This window comes from Pseudophryne corroboree, chromosome 10 (genome assembly GCF_028390025.1).
Source record: "Pseudophryne corroboree isolate aPseCor3 chromosome 10, aPseCor3.hap2, whole genome shotgun sequence".
NCBI lineage: Eukaryota > Metazoa > Chordata > Amphibia > Anura > Myobatrachidae > Pseudophryne > Pseudophryne corroboree.
Genome location: NC_086453.1, coordinates 280516007 through 280535173, shown reverse-complemented (window position 1 = coordinate 280535173; position 19167 = coordinate 280516007). Strand labels below are relative to the sequence as shown.

The following is a 19167-nucleotide window of genomic DNA, read 5'->3' as shown; positions in this document are numbered from 1 at the left end:
ATGGGGAGCAGTCACACAGGGAAGAAACTTCCAGGGCCTGTGGTCAAGCCAGGAGGCTTGTCTACACATCAACCTACTGGAATTGAGGGCCATATACAACGGCCTACGTCAAGTGGAGAATTTTCTTCGCGGCCTACCGGTTCTGATTCAGTCAGACAACGTCACGGCAGTGGCTCATATAAACCGCCATGGCGGAACAAGGAGCAGAGTGGCAATGGCGGAAGCCACCAGAATTCTTCGCTGGGCGGAAAACCATGTAAGCGCTCTGACAGCAGTCTTCATTCCGGGAGTGGACAACTGGGAAGCAGACTTACTCAGCAGACACGATCTCCATCCAGGAGAGTGGAGACTTCATCAAGAAGTCTTTGCAGAAATTGCAAGTCAGTGGGGACTGCCTCAAATAGACATGATGGCGTCACGCCTCAACAAAAAGCTCCCGAGGTATTGTGCCAGGTCAAGGGACCCTCAGGCGGTAGCAGGGGACGCGCTGGTCACTCAGTGGGTGTTTCAGTCGGTTTATGTGTTCCCTCCTCTTCCTCTCATCTCAAAAATATTGAGAATCATAAGACGAAAAGGAGTACAGGCAATTCTCATTGTTCCAGATTGGCCTCGAAGGGCCTGGTATCCGGATCTGCAGGAAATGCTCACAGAAGATCCATGGCCTCTGCCTCTCAGAGAGGACCTGTTGCAACAGAGGCCCTGTCTGTTCCAAGACTTACCGCGGCTGCGTTTGACGGCATGGCGTTTGAACGTCGGATCCTAGCTGATAAGGGCATTTCGAATGAGGTCATTTCTACTCTGATAAGGGCTAGGAAGGAGGTGACAGCGAAACATTATCACCGTATCTGGAGGAAGTATGTGTCTTGGTGTGAGACCACGAATGCTCCTTCGGAAGAATTCCGTCTGGGCCGTTTTCTCCACTTCCTACAGACTGGAGTGAATTTGGGCCTAAAATTGGGTTCCATTAAGGTACAGATTTCGGCCCTGTCCATTTTCTTTCAGAAGGAATTGGCTTCTCTACCAGAAGTCCAGACTTTTGTGAAGGGAGGGCTGCATATCCAGCCTCCTTTTGTGCCCCCAGTGGCACCATGGTACCTTAACGTGGTGTTACAGTTCCTTAAGTCTCACTGGTTTGAGCCTCTTCAAACCGGGAATTAAAGTATCTCACTTGGAAAGTGGTTATGTTGTTGGCCTTGGCATCTGTAAGGCGGGTGTCCGAATTGGCGGCCTTGTCTCACAAGAGCCCCTATTTGACCTTCCATGTGGATAGAGCGGAGTTGAGGACTCGTCCTCAATTTTTGCCTAAGGTGGTTTCTTCATTTCATATGAACCAACCTATTGTGGTGCCTGTGGCTACGAGTGACTTGGAGGATTCCAAGTCCCTGGATGTAGTCAGGGCCTTAAAAATCTATGTAGCCAGGACGGCTCGAGTTAGGAAAACAGAGGCACTGTTTGTCCTGTATGCAGCCAACAAAGTTGGCGCTCCTGCTTCGAAGCAGACTATTGCTCGCTGGATCTGTAACATGATTCAGCAGGCTCATTCTACGGCAGGATTGCCGTTAACAATTCGGTAAAGGCCCATTCCACTAGGAAGGTGGCCTCTTCTTGGGCGGCTGCCCGAGGCGTCTCGGCTTTACAGCTTTGCCGTGCAGCTACCTGGTCAGGTTCAAACACTTTTGCAAAGTTGTATAAGTTTGATACCCTGGCTGATGAGGACCTTGCGTTTGCTCAGTCGGTGCTGCAGAGTCGTCCGCACTCTCCCACCCGGTCTGAGCTTTGGTATAATCCCCATGGTCCTTACGGAGTCCCCAGCATCCTCTAGGACGTAAGAGAAAATAAGATTTTAAACCTACCGGTAAATCTTTTTCTCCTAGTCCGTAGAGGATGCTGGGCGCCCGTCCCAGTGCGGACAACATTCTGCAAGACTTGTATATAGTTATTGCTTGCATAAGGGTTATGTTACAGTTTTATTCAGTCTTTGACTGATGCTGTTCTGTTTCATACTGTTGACTGGTTCGTATATTCCAGGTTATACGGTGTGGATGGTGTGGGCTGGTGTGAATCTTGCCCTTGGATTAACAGATTCCTTTCCTCATACTGTCCGTCTCCTCTGGGCACAGTTTCTCGGAGGTCTGGAGGAGGGGCATAGAGGGAGGAGCCAGTGCACACCCATTCTAAAGGTTCTTTATAGTGCCCATGTCTCCTGCGGAGCCCGTCTAATCCCCATGGTCCTTACGGAGTCCCCAGCATCCTCTACGGACTAGGAGAAAAAGATTTACCGGTAGGTTTAAAATCTTATTTTTTATTGCATGTTCCTTCTCAATAAACATATATTTAAAAAAAAAAAAGATGAAACTTTGAGACCACCTTAGGAAGATATCCAGATTTGGTTCGGAGGACCGCTCTGGATGGAATACCAGAAATGGGGGGTGACACGACTGCCCCTAAATCTGATACTCGTCTTGCTGAAGCAATTGCCAGTAGAAAGAGAACTTTAGCTGTTAACTATTTTGAGATCCACAAGATGCAGTGGTCCAAATGGAGCAACTTGAAGCGCCCTGAGAAACTAGGTCCCAAGGAGCTGTTGGTGGTACAAGCGGAGGCTCAATGTAAAGCATTCCTTGGAAAAAATGTGTTTACATCTTGTGGATTTGCAATTTTCCTTTGGAACCAAATAGTTAATGCTGATACTTGTACCTTCAGGGAAGTTATGCGGAGACCTCGTTCCATTCCAGCTTGAAGGAACGCTAGAATTCTTGAAACTCTGAAAGATCTTTGATCGTAATTTCTGGTAGAACACCACTGAAAATATGTATGCCATATCCGGTAATAGATACGAGCTGAGGATGGCTTCCTTGCTTTAAGCATCATTTGAATCACCGCTTGTGAAAAGCCCTTTGCTTTTAATATGGATGTTTCAAGTGCCACACCGTCAAAGACAGACGATCCAGGTGTTCGTAGAGGCAGGAACCCTGAATCAGAAGATCTGGACGTTGAGGCAGTAGGAACGGAGTGTCCACGGATAGCCTCTGCAGATCCGTGTACCATTTCTGTCTGAGCTACACCAGAGCTATCTTATTTCTATCTTACTGACAGGGCATCCACGAAGATTGCTTCCGGATCCTTTGTTCTTGACCCGTATGCTGGTACCTTGTTGTTCTGACTTGAAGACTGTGTGCTGAAACACACTACCCGGCTTTTGCCGGCCGGGAAAAAGCCGGACGGCTAGGGTCCCTTCACACTGCACGACCCCGGTCCGGCTGCCGGGTTGCAGCCGGGTCTCACCACTGGTCTCACCGCCGGGCCGTCTTTGGAGCCAGTAAACCATGTGTGTGAAGGGGAGCTTTCACACACAACGTTTTTTTCTGAAGCCGTGTCTGATGCTGCGCATGCGCACAGCATCACACATGGCTCAAAGCCGTCCTGTGTGACAGACACTGCCGGTTTCTCCCGGATGGCAAAAAGCCGGACAAAGTTTGTCCGGCTTTTTGCCATCCGGGAAAAACCGGAGTGTGTGTTACAGCCCATAAGGTCCTCTTCCGGCAGACCCCATTTGTTTACCATAGTCTGAAAGACTTTTGGGTGCAAGGCCCATTCTCCTGCATGAATGTCGTGCTGGCTGAGAAAGTCTGCTTCCCAATTTAGGACTCCGGGTATGAATACTGCGGACACGGCTGGTTGAAGTTCTGCCCATCTTAATGTGCGGTTTATCTCCCTCATTGCCATCCAACTGCGAGTGCTTCCTTGATGATTGAGTTATACACTACTGCAGTGGCGTTGTTCAACTGAATCTGTATCGGTTTGCCGTGAAGCACTTCTTTTGCCTTGGTGAGTGCCATATTGATTGGCAGACAACTTTCCTCCTTGGTCCAACACCCCAGGAGAGAGTATTGCTCTGTTATGGCTCCCCAGCCTTGGAGACTGGCGTCCATTGTCAGAAGCACCCAGTGTGAGATCCAAAAGGGTTGACCCTTGTCTAGATGATACATCTGTAGCCACCAGGCTAATGACTGACATACTTTCTGTGGAAGGGTCATTGTCTGACTTTTTATCGTCTGATACTGTCCATTCCATCTGGAGAAAATCAGATGTTGAAGAGGTCTTGAATGGAACTGGGTGTATTCTACCATGTCGAATGCCGAGACCATTGATTCCAGAATCCGCATTGCTGAATGAATGGATACTCTCCGATTGTGTATCCATCTGCGAATTCTCATATGTATCGTGGATATTTTGTCCAGAGGTAGAAAGATTATCTGAAGACTGGTATTCAATACAGCCCCTAGGTGTGTCATCCGCTGGGATGGAGCTAGGTAGGCCTTTGTCCAAATTGGCTATTACTTGTAGATGGCAGTTGAGTTTCCTGGGATTGTGCCAGAATTAGCAGGTTGTCTAGGTATGGGAAAATCCTTATTCCCTGATGATGTAGGTGAGCTGCCATCACCACCATAATTTTGGTAAACACCCTTGGAGCTGTGGCAAGTCCAGAGGGTAGTGCCTGAAACTGAAAATGTTGCTGGAGGATTGCAAACCTGAGATAGCACTGATGGAAAGGTGCTATTGGTACATGTCGGTAAGCATCTTGAATATCCAGAGAAACCATGAAATGCCCCGGTTCCATTGCCAGGATAATGGTTCGTAATGTTTCCATGTGGAATCGAGGCACCCAAATAAATTTGTTCAGAGCTTTGAGATTGAGAATGGGTTGGTGAGACCCATTTGGTTTCTGAACCACAAACAGGGTGGAATAGAAACCTAGTCCTCAATGTGCTGAGGGAACTGGTATTATCAATCATGATTGTAGCAACTTATGAATTGCATCTTGCAGAGCCCTGGCCTACGTTGCCACTGGCAGCAGACTGGTACAAAACAACTGTTGTGGGGGGCGCTTCTTGAATGAGAAGGCATACTCGTAAGACACCGCTTCTTGTACCCAGGTATCTGTGGTGGACTGCTGCCAAACCTGTGCAAATTGAAGAAACCTGCCTCCCACCATGGGGTCTAGAATATTGGGTATAATTCAGACCTGATCGTAGCAGCAACTTTGTTAGCATATGGGCAAAACCATGTGCAGTGCAGGGAGGGCAGATGTAACTTGTGCAGAGAGAGTTAGGTTTGGGTGGGTTATATTGTTTCTCTGCAGGGTAAATACTGGCTGCTTTATTTTTACACTGCAATTTAGATTTCAGTTTGAACACACCCCACCTAAATCTAACTCTCTCTACACATGTTACATCTGCTCTCCCTGCAGTGCACATGGTTTTGCCCATCTGCTAACAAAGTTGCTGCTACGATCAGGTCTGAATTAGGCCCATTGTCCAATTCTGTACCAGTAGAGATTTCAATACCTTCCTTGGATTCCGTGTCAGCCTTCCATGAATGTAGCCAAACAGCTCTGCGAGCTACTACTGAAGTAGCTGATGCCTGAGAAGCTAATATGCCCATATCCGGAGCTGCTTCTTCCATATAGGCAGCTGCTTACTTTACATTAGCTATATGGGATAACTGTTCTCTTGTTCCAGGAACTGAGAATTCATTCTCAAAAGCTTCCGCTGTTGCCATATAGACCATTACATAGGATTATATATCTCTGTAAAGTATATTTAGACTTTGCCTGGGAATATTTCCTGGACAGTAGAGATATAGCTCCTTAAATCTGAGCCAATCACATGTATATGAATAGGAACGTCCACGCATAATATATTGTGTGATTGGACCATTACTAACATCACCCTTTTGTTATGAGCCCACCTATTTGTAAGCCTGTTATATTTGCAGATATAAAATACATAAACCATATATCAATATATGATATAATAAATATACGTTATATAAGATTCCATAAATCTACACCGCCCAGCCTGCCACTGCCTTAGCCACCCAGGCTGTGGCCATAGCTGGTCTTGAACTTGCCCCTGTTAGGGAAAAGACAGTCTCTAGATAGCTATCAATTTTTCTGTCTGTTGCATCATTTAATGATGTTAAAGGCAGAGGTAATGTATATTTGCGCACCAGTCGAACTACATGACCATCTTCCTTGGGGGAGGTACTTCCCTCTTTACATAGTCCACAGTTGGGAGAGGATAGTATGAAACCAATTTTTTTGGTATTTTTAAATTTCTTACTGGGTGTTACCCATGCCTCTTGTATGACTTCCATCAACTGATCTGAGTTTGGTAATTCAGGTTTTACTGTTTTTAGACGTTTAAAGATTGGAGCCTTAGACTTTAGTACACTACCCACTGCTGACATCCACCCCAGGGATCGCTGTCTCATTAATCCCCAGAACCTATAATCCCTGAGGTCTAGTGCTGGTAAACCAGAGGTGGACGACCGTGCCAGGGACTGTCCGGTAGTCTCCTCCCGAGACAGTAAGGCTGCGTTACATGCGTCTTAATCCTCTAACCGGATACAGACGCCTAACCTTATCCCCATGCTCCGGCCGCAGTCTAGGACCATCAGAATGGATCTGCTAGTACATCCAGCCGGTGCCCGCCTTAACAACAGTGTTTACATAAAGGTAACTGTTGTAGCGACACCGGCGGGAAGCATTTGGAGCAACTTTGTTAATGCGTTTAAGAAGCATATCAAAGTCACAACAACAACAAAAAAACCTGTATAAAATAAAAGTTTGTGGCTGAAAAACACCCACACCGTTTTCAACAGTGGTCCGGCTCCTGCCACACCAAACAAAAAACTGAGTTCCCTGGGCCAGTAGGCGGGGTTATAAGGAGGCTGGGCCGATGCATGGTGGGAGCCCAAAAGCTTTAACCATTAGGTGCCCGATCCTCTGACGCCACCTACATCCCAATGTATATCCTGTAGATACTACTGTGGACCTTGAAGGAGAAAAAAAAATTAAACTATCACAACCAAAACCTATACAATTAGCGGGAATTACCCTGCAAGCGAATCCCTGATGGCGTGCTGAACTTCGCCGCTTTATGAGCAGCTTGGAAAACTCGTCGAGAAAATGGGAAAATCTGGTTCACACTCGCGGAAAACTCGTTGATTCCACCGTTTAGGTGAAATGTGTGTATCCGCATGATAATTCCCGATTTTAAGCGCAAGAAAAAGGCTCCTTAATGGATTATCTGTTTCCCCGTGCCACAGGGATTTTACTCAGCAATTAGTAATAGATTGACAGTAGTTAGTGCCTCGGTAATCAATAGGCATACATGGCACACTATACCACTGTAAAGCCAATGAATAAACTTTGGTTACAATCAATGGTGTCTAATTTTATAGTTGAAATGCTTATTTGGACAGATATCTGCCATCTTGTGCTTTCAGGTTTCTGTTTATTGCTTAGTTTATAAGAATTCAATACCAAAAAAAAATAACTATATACAGCTGGTGCACTAATAAACTCTAATAATCTGATAATTGGAAGAAAACAAGTGCTTTTAAATTGTTGGTAGTTCATCAAAACAAAGGTTATCCACATATCTGTATTGTCCATGGATGTCCACCTCACACACTATTTTATTCTCCCTCTATGGGGGTCGTGGACCCCCACGAGGGAAAATAAGTGTCGGTATGCCGGCTGTCGGGCTCCCGGCGCCGGTATACTGAGCGCCGGGAGCCCGACCGCCGGCATACAGAAGACCACCCCACACACCTAATACCTCCAATAGGTTCCACTGGGTCCGCCACTGGTGAGACCACCCCACACGGAGTAATGCAGAGAGGGGCCCATGTAAATGCTATGGGGCCTCCGTAGGTCTAGCTCCCATGACCGGAACCCACAGAGTAACACAATCTGTGTGTTAATTACCACTGAGGCATTGTTAACTGGATATTTTCATCATTATTTTACCCAGCAATTTTCTACATGGTAAAGTTGTCAGAAGGAAACTTCTTTTTTTTTTTTTTTTTCTAATGAATTCATAATACATTATTTTTTCAAGTTTGTTTTGCATGTTTTTTGTTAATGTAACATTTTTGGAATTGCTTTGACCTGGCGAAGCAACTAATGAATTGCTCAGTAAAACCACAAAGAATAATACCTTGGCAAACCACGAGGAATCGGGTAGCTCTGATTTGCTTTGGGGTGTTGTGGCACAGAAATTGTTGAGTGTTTGACAGTAAGAGTGACTTAAACTGCATATGAGCGAATACTTACAAGAATCAACTTCAGCATCCACAGATCCAAAGGAAAATGTGTGGAGTTGCCAAACATGCAGTTTAGAAACAGGCTTCGCTGTCTTTGCAAGTTCTACAAGTGGGGAGAGGGGGAGGGGGGAGGGGTAAAGAAAAAAGAAACAAAGCCTATTGGATAGCTACAGGAGACATTTGGGAGCTGCTATTTCCGTTGAAGTAGAAGCTACAAAGTACTGCGTGAGAATGGTACATAATCAGCTGCATGTGTCATTCATATTTTCTTATTTTAAATTGAAAAAAAAATATATTGTTTTAACTGTATCCTTTTAAGGCAACATCAGTATCTGTTCTCTTAGAAAGTCACTGACACACAGAACTTGACATTTTAGCATACTGTACAGTATGAACTTGAGTCAACGTTCTGTCTTGTTATAGTACATCTGCAATCTCTAAATCAGGTCTGTTCAATTGGCTGTCCATGGACGGCTTCTGGCCCCCACCTTCCCAATCAGGCTCCATATACACTGTTATCTTACATCATTGTTTAATAGTATTCATTCTGCAGCCTTACAGTTATAATATCAATGTGACACTCTTCATGTGAATACTGTGACAGAATTGTTGTAGACAAGCAGATTTGTATATATACAGTATATACATTATTTCTCCTGCAGGGTCCAAAGGGTATCCACAGGATACATTGGGATATAGTGGAGCGACAGCGGATTTGCACCAAACGGTCAAAGCATGCAACGGGCCCGTCCATATATCCCCGCCTCCTGGCTCAGGCAAATCAGTTTTTTTGGTGCTGCGGGAGCCGGACCATGGTCTGGGGGCTGCTGGTTTATAGCAGCCATAAGCTTTTTTATTTTATTTTTATAGTCCTGCTATTTTTCGTCTGAATGATCTTTCTAAACAGCGTCTTATACATACCTTAGAAAGAGTCGCTTACCCACGAGTACAGTGCTGTTTCGGCGGACGTCTGTCTGATGAGCTAGCAAGTCCAGTAGACGTTACCAGGCTGTGGCCGGAGCACAGGTAGAAGGTAAGGCATCGGTTCTGCTTAGATGGGGAACACGGAAACAGCCGCACTGTTTTGGGAGGAGAATACCACACAGTTGCTGACGCGGCTGCCACCTAGACTGCACCAGCGCTATGCCTTAGGGCCCATAGGCTCCAGGGGAAGTATGAGGCTGCGATCCCTAGGGTTGATGTCAGCAGTGGGGAGTCAGACGCTCCCCTGGTCGCCCCTCCCCCCGGTTCATGACCAGTTTCCTCAGAGTCTCCCGCCATGAACTGTTTTCCCGCTTCCGACTGAGACGCTGTGTACTAAAGGGACCCAGTCGCAGCATAGGCGGCTGTGTGACTGGTGTGTCAGTGTTCACTTGGGCGTCTGTGTTCACTATAGGTTCACAGAGCGATTGTGTACACTATTAGCGTCTGCATCCACTCAGCGTTCACAAACATATTTATCGGTCCTGGAAGCGGGGTGAGTCTCCCTGTATCCCATTCTACTGAGCCGGGTAATACAGCACTAAGTGGGTGACTCAGACCTGATCGTAGCTGCGCTAAATTTAGCACAGCTACGATCATCCACGCTGACATGCGGGGGGACGCCCAGCACAGGGCTAGTCCGCCCCGCATGTCAGGCCCGGCCCCACCGCACAAGTACAAAAGCATCGCACAGCGGCAATGCTTTTGTACTTGAAGAGTAACTCCCAGCCAGCGCAGCTCCTGCGTGCTGGCCGGGAGTTACACGTTGTTGTGATAATCGCAGCGGCAGCCGGCAGTCTTACACTGGGAAGCAGATTTTCTCAGTCAACTCTACATTCAGGTAAACGTATGGATTTACACCCCAAGGTCTTAAAAACTCTGGTAGATAATGGAGGTTACCAGAGATACATCTCATGCCGTCCTGTCAGAACAACATAGGTTTCGCATACGGGTCAAGAACAAATCGCAGAGCGATCTTGTGGATGGCTTGTCCACTTTTGTCTGGTTCGTGTGTTCCACCAATCGCCCTGTGATACGAAAAAGGTAAGATAAGGTAAGGGTGCCGTGATATTAATAGCTCCGGTTTGGCCCAGAAGACATTGGTACACAGATCTACAGAGGATGTCGATGGATGCTCCATTTTTACTCCTTTAACGGCCAGATCTACCGTCTCAGGATCCTGGTTACAACAAACACCTGGATGGACTGTCTTCAGGCAGGTATGCATAAAAGTTTATGGCTGACTTCCTTGAGAGTACAAGTGTCAGCATTGACTGTATGGTTCCAAAAAAAAATTGTTAACCTACAGGTAAGATAAGGTAAGGGTGCCGTGATAGTAATAGCTCCGGTTTGGCCCAGAAGACAAAATTTTGCAGGGCTACGATCAACTCAGAATGACCCCCAATGTCTCTGCTGATTCTACTTGTACGGTAGGTCATTATGGGTAGCACAATGTGCTGTTTCAGCAGAATAGTTGTTAGGTAGACACACGTTCTCCATTTACGCATTCAGTAGACATTATGCCTTGATACTTTTTGCCTCTCAGGACGCTGAATTTGGGCGAAGGATTCTCCTGTCTTACCAGGAGCGTCCCCACCACTAAATTGCTTTGGGACATCCCAATGTATCCTGTGGATACCCTGTGTACCCTGCAGGAGAAATATACGTTATGGTAAGAACTTACCGTTGATAACAGTATTTCTCCTAAGTCCACAGGTATTCCACCCTGACGCACCTGATTTGAGGATCCTTCTACTCACTAACCTCTTCCCTCTTGTACGGAAGGGTGTGCATGTGTGTTCTTCTCGCCTGATTAGGGCTCTACATGATGCTCCTGCCTTGAGCTTTGGAAAACAACTGATTTGCCTGAGCCAGGAGGCGGGGATATATGAACGGGCCCGCAGCTGTTATGCACACCAGTGCCTGCAGGAATGTACTGGTGTTTGAATTGTTATGCACACCAGTGCCTGCAGGAATGTACTGGTGTTTGAACTGTTATGCACACCAGTGCCTGCAGGAATGTACTGGTGTCTGAACGGATAGGTATGCAAAACAAATGAACTCACAGACAGACTGGGGAATATGACATTACGTACACAGAAGGTGATAGGGTAACAAAATAACACAAAGTGAACAGAGAAGCCCAGAGGCTAAGAAACTGGGTGTCTCCCTAGTATTAGTAATGCTCAGATGGGAAAAGCAAGATGTTGTGTTTTAATACGTAGAGAACCTGAAATGCTGTTGCTAAGGGCAACAGCAAAACCCTAAAGGGTTACCAACGGGTGTGGCAGTAAACTCCTTGGTCAGAGATGGAATGATAGACACAAGGAGAGTCTCCACAATCCTAATCCTCACTTGCAGTGCACAGGTTCAGCTTACTGCCACTAAACTGACACCTGACACCTTGCACAGTGAGACAGGATTTAGGCAGGCAAGTCTTAGAATGCAGCCGCAAACTTGCTAAGTTCACAGAGTAGTAAAAGAACCCCAGCAAGTTAAACGACTGACTCCAGTCTTACTGCTAGGTCTGGATTGGCAGAGTGTAGTACCAAATCCCCAGGCCTATTTGCAGTAAGCAACAACAAATACAAAGCTACACAGTACTGGCTAACTTTCAGGAACTGACTAACCAACAAAGATTCAGCAGCATCTGCTTAACCTGAGAAGAGGCCTTATAAAGCTGGTGCTGTCCACGCCCCACTCAGACCTCACAGACTGTGAGCACAAAAACCAGCACCGGATCCCCTGCCGTGCACAGAGCCTGTAACCACTGCACAGCAAAAGACCCGAACCGGAGTATCAGCTGCGCTCAGGTTACTCCGCTAGCACTTGTCTCCAGATTGCCATGACGACGTGGCAGCACAGGGCAGGAGACCCTAACAGCAGCATGCTGGGAGGCCGAAAAGCTTTGACCGTTTGGTGCAAATATGCTGTCGCTCCACTATGGGGGTAATTCCAAGTTGATCGCAGCAGGATTTTTGTTAGCAATTGGGCAAAACCATGTGCACTGCCGGGGAGGCAGATATAGCATGTGCAGAGAGAGAGCGATTTGGGTGTGGTGAGTTCAATCTGCAATCTAAATTGCAGTGTAAAAATAAAGCAGCCAGTATTTACCCTGCACAGAAACAAAATAACCCACCCAAATCTAACTCCTTCTGCACATGTTATATCTGCCTCCCCTGCAGTGCACATGGTTTTGCCCAATTGCTAAAAATAATCCTGCTGCGATCAACTTGGAATTACCCCCTATATCCCTATTATTAACGGTAAGTTTTTACCATATCGTATATTTACCTTGAGGCACATTGGGGGAAAGATTAATCAAAGTCAAAAACTATTTTGTGAGTAGTTGTTCAGCATCCCAATGTTCAGAATGCTCCATGAGATGACTAGCAGAGTTGCCATGTTGTTTGTCCATTGGATATCTATGGGGGTCCTCAGACCCCATGCCATTCATGTTGTGATGGGCAGTAGGTGCCGTAGCAGGAGGTGATGAGAGCATGAACAAGAGGTTTTTTTGGTAGCCATTTGGTTTAGAAAAAGGTTGAATAGACAGGACTTGGAGAAAAACTGTATATGATAAATGAAGAGATTGGAATCTGGGGTGACAGAAAAGTAGCAAGCTTAGGAGACTTGTGGTGTTTATGGGAAGATATTGTTTACTCTCCAGTGATAGGTTTCTTCCGAAGTTTTGTCACCATCTTCTGATTGGCTCCGCCTACCCCTTCCTTCTCTGGACTGCTCGGCAGCACTCTGTGTGTGATATATTAAGCAGTGATAAAAGTGATGATGTGAGCCAGTGGAGAAGTTGCCCATGGCAACCAATCAGCTGCTCTGTATACTTTTGATGGTATGCAAATTAGAAATGTTACGTCAATGCTGATTGGTTGCAATGGGCAACTTTTCCACTGGCTTACATCTTCACTTTTATCACTGCTTAGTACATGTCCCCCTAAGTCACTGAATTGCGACTCTAGGGTGACACAACAGAACTAATGCCTTAATAAAGTGTAAGCAAAACACATCATGTGTGTCTATGGGGCATCTAGTGTCTAGTTTTACATTTGTCCACATTTAAATAACTACATTCCATTTAATCGATTTAGACTCCTCAAAAAATGTTATGAAATATAATGTTGAGCCAGGCTATCTTGTGTACAGATATGTGTAGCACCTGTAAGTGCTTGCTGAGCACAGGTGATTTGGTCTATCTAGGTGCCTCCTGGAAATGGCTACCTAAAGTCTGCAATTTATGGCATCCTAGTATTCTGATGTGTTCTGCCATATTCATGGTATTGGCCTTCTATATTGACATTTTGTGTATTATCTCTAACTGCCGCTATAAATATTCTGCAGTTTGGACTGTCTGACTAAACCATTTTGGTGCATCCTCTCCATTTTTACCATTGCCTTTAAACTAGTAAAGATGATTGTTTGTAGTTGGAGCTCAGACCCCCATATCACCGGCTCATAGTTTTGCATTAATCTAGTAATTAACATGTACTGACTTTTCTCTTGCTTGTGTTCCCATAGTATCTCTGCTGTGTACTTTGCGCTCTCCCCCTTCCCTGTCCTACTCTTCGTAACCCCAATTTTATATTTGAAAAACCTAAATAAACAATATTTTCAAAAAATTGAAAGAATAATTTGAAATAATCGTTATAGTAACAAAGTTATTGAGGCTGAAAAAAGACAAAATATCCATCTAGTTAAACCTTTTTTTATAATTCTTACACTCAGTCATCATTATAGGGTCTGATGACTGAAGTCTATCCTGTTATAGCCAAGATAAGCTTTCTTATAGTAACTATTTACTGGATAATTATCATGCTATCAGTTACATTTATGATTGTTACTAGATAGAGAACATATAGTACTATAACTACAAAATGGAGTACCCTTGTGTTTAACTCCCCTTGGTGCTGTTCACAAATGCAGGAATCCACGTGTTTTCGCACCTGTGCCGGCGAAATCACAGCCTGTTCTCGACAATTTTGAGGCATTTTTCGCCAATGCCTTTTCAATAAAAAAAATAATAATAAAAATTTAAAAAAGTGAAAAGGCATTGGCGACAATGCCTTAAAAATGGGAGAAATTGGCCTGCAATTGAATACGCAGGAGGGTAATGCTGAAATTGTCAGAGCTAATTGAATATCCCCCATAATAAAAAAACACACAGCAAGCACACTAGGAGTGTTAGACAGGACCGCCTTGGGGAGTTTGTCACAGCAGGCAGAAACATCATTTCGCCAATCCACATGTTTTTCGCTCCTGCTGGAAAAACAGGCCTGCTATTGAATAGAGCTAATCCCTATTCGCCCTAAAAAAAAAGATCAAAAAGTGCAAAACGGCCCTAACTGAATATCCCTCTAAAGGGGGGGTACACACGGAGAGATCAGTGTTTAAAATCTACGCAATCTGAGTAGATTGCTTAGATTTTAAGCACGGATCTGCCGTGTGTATGCCCCCCAGCGATAGCCGCGCATCGCTAATCGCCGGTGCTAGATTGAGCCTGCATGCAGGCTTAATCTAGCGGGTCGCTCACTTCACCGCTGTGTGAAGTGAGTGTCCCCCCGTCCGTCCCCCGCCTCGCTCAGCACATCGCGCTGTGCTGAGCAGTCTGTGTTAAGATCACTCAGCACACATCTCTCCCGTCAGTACCCCCCTTAAGGTGGAAGACTATCTAAAGTCCTATATGAAACTACAGTGAAAGAAGGAAAAAGCAGAGTGTTTCACAAATTAGGTGTACTTTACCTTTCATACAAAGCAAGGCAGAATAGGATCAGCACAGAGTTAGAAGAGGGATTTAGGTATAAATTGCAAGAGAAATTACTGTAGATATGTAACGTTAGCCTGACTTCATTCTCATAAGACTATTCGGGGGGGTGGGGATTTAACATCTTGTGTTTTAGATATTACACCTAATCAGATTTCAATACTTGGGGTTTTTTGTTTGTTTTTTTGTTGTTGTTCCGTGGCTTGCTTATGTCCAGTTATTTGATCGTAACGAAAGATTGTTTAAATGCTTTCATTCAGTTATATGACCTACTAATTAAACATTAATTTTGGTCAGTGTGATAAGATAGTTGCATAGATAAAATAGAGTATATAATAGACTAGCAAGAGAGACAAATGGCCAGTATTGAACTGTAAGTGACAGAGATTAAAGTATCATGAATACAATTCTCCATCCCTGTTGCGTGTTGTGTGCATGTCTTTTGTGTATACATTCATATCAGAGTATGTTATGTTTCTTCTTGTATAATGGAAAATATGTCAGCTTGAAAGTATGTGGTACTGTCAATTCATTCATTTAACCCAAGTTAACTCATTCAGAAATGGAATCCTTAGTATAACATAGAAACATTGCACTGATGGTTTGGGTGAAGACTTATACCCCTATCAAACCGCCAGCAATGATCAAAATTATTGCACGCCAATGCGCAGCAACCCGGGTTGTGGCGCAGTCTGAAAGGGACTAGTTGAAATCCCGGTATTTCATCTCTGGTAGCAATCAGGGTTGAACACATGTTGTGGTGCGGTGTGAACGGCTAAGCTGGGTCGATGCAATTACGGACCCGTTCAAACCGTAGGAAGAGGCAGCGCTTGGAGATCATCTCATCTCCAAGTGCAGCCTCCGGGTACGTTGCCAGTGACGTTATCAACCCCGGAAGTAAGCCAGGTCAGGAAATCTTTCTGAAAAGGGGACCTATGTACAAATCCCAGGTGCAACTCGTCAATAGCAGTGTGAAAGTGGTATAGCTTTCTCTTTTTTGTAATTCTCTGACGTCTGGGCCCACAACATTTGCCTAAGACTGTATTCTCAAAAGTAATTAATGATTTACTTAAAGCACAGTGAAAGGGTCACTTCTCCATACTCAGCTCTTAGACCTGTTAATCACCATTTTCTGCTTCATTCCTCCATGGCAGCTGTTACACTGGGAATAGGACCTGCTCCCCTTAGTATAGACAGGACCTTTTTCAGGGACCAAGAATCACCCCCCCCCCCCCTTCCCCTCCCCCTTGTTATATATTCTGACTCCACCTCCTCTGTCTTTTTTTTTTTTTTGTCTCCTAGGACAGTGCAGGGAAGTTTATTTTATCCTTAATAGGGCTTACCTCAACATACTGCCCCTGTTTAGCTGCAGTCTGTGGTGGGGTAACTCCCCAAAGATGCTGTAAATGTTGGTGGCATAGCAGTCTAGCCTCCAGGACACCCATGCTGCAGTCCGGGTCTGTCACACTAAGCCAGAGAGGGGCTCCAGGGCAGCGCTGTTAGCTGCTGGCTGAGCCATTATCCAGATAACACCACGTCCAGAACAATTTTAGAAAAGAAAGTTAGTGATTCTAGGTTTTTTGTTATAGTGTGCCTATTACTGGGACTAAGAAGCTGATGTAGAAAAAGCATTTGAAATGTGTTTGTGCAGCATGTGATAAGTTGTTCTCAGGAATACAAGATATGGTGTATTGTGAAGATTGTGTGCAAAAGAATCCAACTCCTACTCAGCAGCATTATCTGTTACAGGAGTTGATGGATTGGACACGAAAAACGTTTGTGTCTTAAAGGACCCATACACTAGAACGATAATGCCCGATTTCATCCGATTTTGGATCGCACAAGATACATCGTATGCAAAGGACAGCATACAATGTATCTTGAGCGATCCTGCCACCTGGGAGGCAGTTGGGGTGATCGCCTGCGACATGACGGTCAGATATGTCGCATAAGTGTATGGGACCCTTAAGAAAGAATTCTTAACTTTACAGAAAAGTAAAAGATCTAGGTCTGAATGGAAAAAATAGGATTTTGGTACTTTCCAGAAAAATCCTTTTCTTTGAATCCACAGGGGGCACTGGAGTACTCTTGGGATATGGACGGGGAGTTAGCAGGGATAGGCACATTTAAATATTTAAATTAGTATCCATCCACCCCCTCCATACTCCCAAGGTACCTCAGTGATTTTTATACAGCTGAATAGAAGCGATAGAGAGGATGAACAGTGGAGAATTACCTATAACATTATAACATAACGGACAACTATAAAGTTGACACATAGCAGACAATTAGAAAGGTGACACATAACATGACAGACAACTACAAGTTGACATGACAATAGATGACAATCACCGTAACATTTGAACAAGTCGGTAAGAATGTGTTACCATAAGATATACTGAACTTACCACAAGCCAGGTGAAACTGCTCTGGGTGGGTGTCCAGTGCCCCCTGTGGATTCAAAGAAAAGGACTTATCTGGTAAGTACAAAAATCCTATTTTCTTTTTAATTCACTAGAGATCACTGGAGTACTCTTGGGACGTACTAAAGTTTCCCCCTTGGGCGGGAGAGCTGTTTGGCACTTGTAACACTAGACGGCCAAAGCTAGATGCTGATGCCGCAAACGTATCAAATTTGTAAAAGTGTACAAATGTGTGCACTGATGACCATCTAGCTGCACGGCAAAGTTGCGTCATAGAAGCTCCACGACCTGCTACCCATGACATTCCCACAGAATGCATGGAATGTGCTGAAACTGATGCAGGCGATTGTAGACTAGCATTAAAGTATGCTTGACGAATGGTCAGCTTAATCCATCTAACCAAGGTCTGTTTGGAATCTGGCCACCCTTTTTTGACTGCATCATAGAGAACCAACAGTGTATCCGCTTTATGTACTGATGGTGTTTGGGCTACAGAAACGCGAAGTGCGCGTACCACATCCAAAGTAGCTTGAGTTCCTGAACCTTTTGAAAAAACAGGAACTACGATTGGTTGGTTGGTTGATTGGTTGGTTGGTTGGTTGGTTGGTTGGTTGATTGATGTGAAATAAAAATACTACCTTTGGTAGAAAAGCGGGATTCGTCCGAAGATCCACTCTGTCATCATGAAACACCAGATACAGTGGCTTGCATGACAAGGCACCCAATTCTGAAACACTCCATTCTAAGGCTAGGAGAAACACTGTTTTCTAAGTTAGAAACTTAATATTCACATGTTGTAAGGGTTCAAAAATTGAAGACTGCAAAAAAATCTATAACTAGATTCAAGTCCCATGGAATCTAGTGGTATAAATGGAGGTTGAACTCTGAGAACACCATGCAGGAAAGTGTGAACTGTTGGCAAAAGGGCCAAACGCCTTTGAAAGTAAATTGACAAGGCAGAGACCTGCACCTTTTAGTGTAGATAAACGTAGTCCTCCATCTAACCCAGTCTGTAAAAATAGCAAAAGACGGGATAACTTGAAAGTAGATGTCGGAAACTTCCGAGCTTCACGCAAACCTATATAAGCTCGCCAAATTCTGTGATAATGAGCAGCTGTAACTGGCTTCCTAGCATGTAACATGGTTGGTATAACCGTCTCTGGAATGCCCTCTCTTTTTAAGAGAGCGGTTTCAACAGCCACCCCGTCAAACACAGCCGCGCTAAATCGGGGTAAATAAAGGACCCTGTTGTAGTAGGTCTGGATGTATCGGAATTGGCCACTGATCGTCTGCGAGTAGGCCGCGGATATCCGAGAACCACGCTCTCCGAGACCAATGAGACGCCACTAGTATGATGGTCGTGGACTCTCGTTTGATGCGCTTTAGCAACCAAGGAAGCAGCGGAAACAGTGGAAATAGATACACAAGGCTGTACTGCCACGCTATTGTGAGAGCATCCACTGCCTTTTGATCTCTGGTTCTGGACACATACTGTACTTGGGTGTCTGATGATTTTGACGAGATGTCATTAGATCCACCTGTGGGTAACTCCACCACTGGGCTAACATCTGGAACACTTCTGGATGTAAAGCCCATTCTCCTGGATGGAAATCCTCATGACTGAGGTAATCTGCTTCCCAGTTGTCCACTCTTGGAATGAAGACCGCCGACAATATCACTTGGTGATGCTCGGCCCAATTCAGGATTCGAGCAACTTCTTGCATTGCCATGCGACTTTGAGTCCCTACTTGTTTGTTGATGTATGCGACTGCCGTCGTGTTGTCTGACTGAACTTAAACAGTCTGAGACTGGAGTATGTGAACTGCCTGTCGCAGTGCGTTGTAAATTGCCCTCAGTTCCAGGACATTAATT

At 45.0% G+C, this 19167-nt stretch overlaps 2 protein-coding genes across 3 annotated transcripts in view; one reads left to right on the top strand and one right to left on the bottom strand.

Annotated features, from left to right (window-relative positions):
• The window catches only part of RNF214 (ring finger protein 214), a 167106-nt gene extending 150774 nt beyond the window's left edge, over positions 1-16332 (bottom strand). The window contains exon 1 of the mRNA XM_063943309.1: positions 16216-16332. Within this exon, the coding sequence (XP_063799379.1) occupies positions 16216-16317 (102 nt within the window). The 5' untranslated portion in view covers positions 16318-16332. The remainder of the gene's footprint in view (positions 1-16215) is intronic.
• The window catches only part of PCSK7 (proprotein convertase subtilisin/kexin type 7), a 113750-nt gene that overhangs the window by 83312 nt on the left and 11271 nt on the right, over positions 1-19167 (top strand). The window lies entirely within an intron of this gene.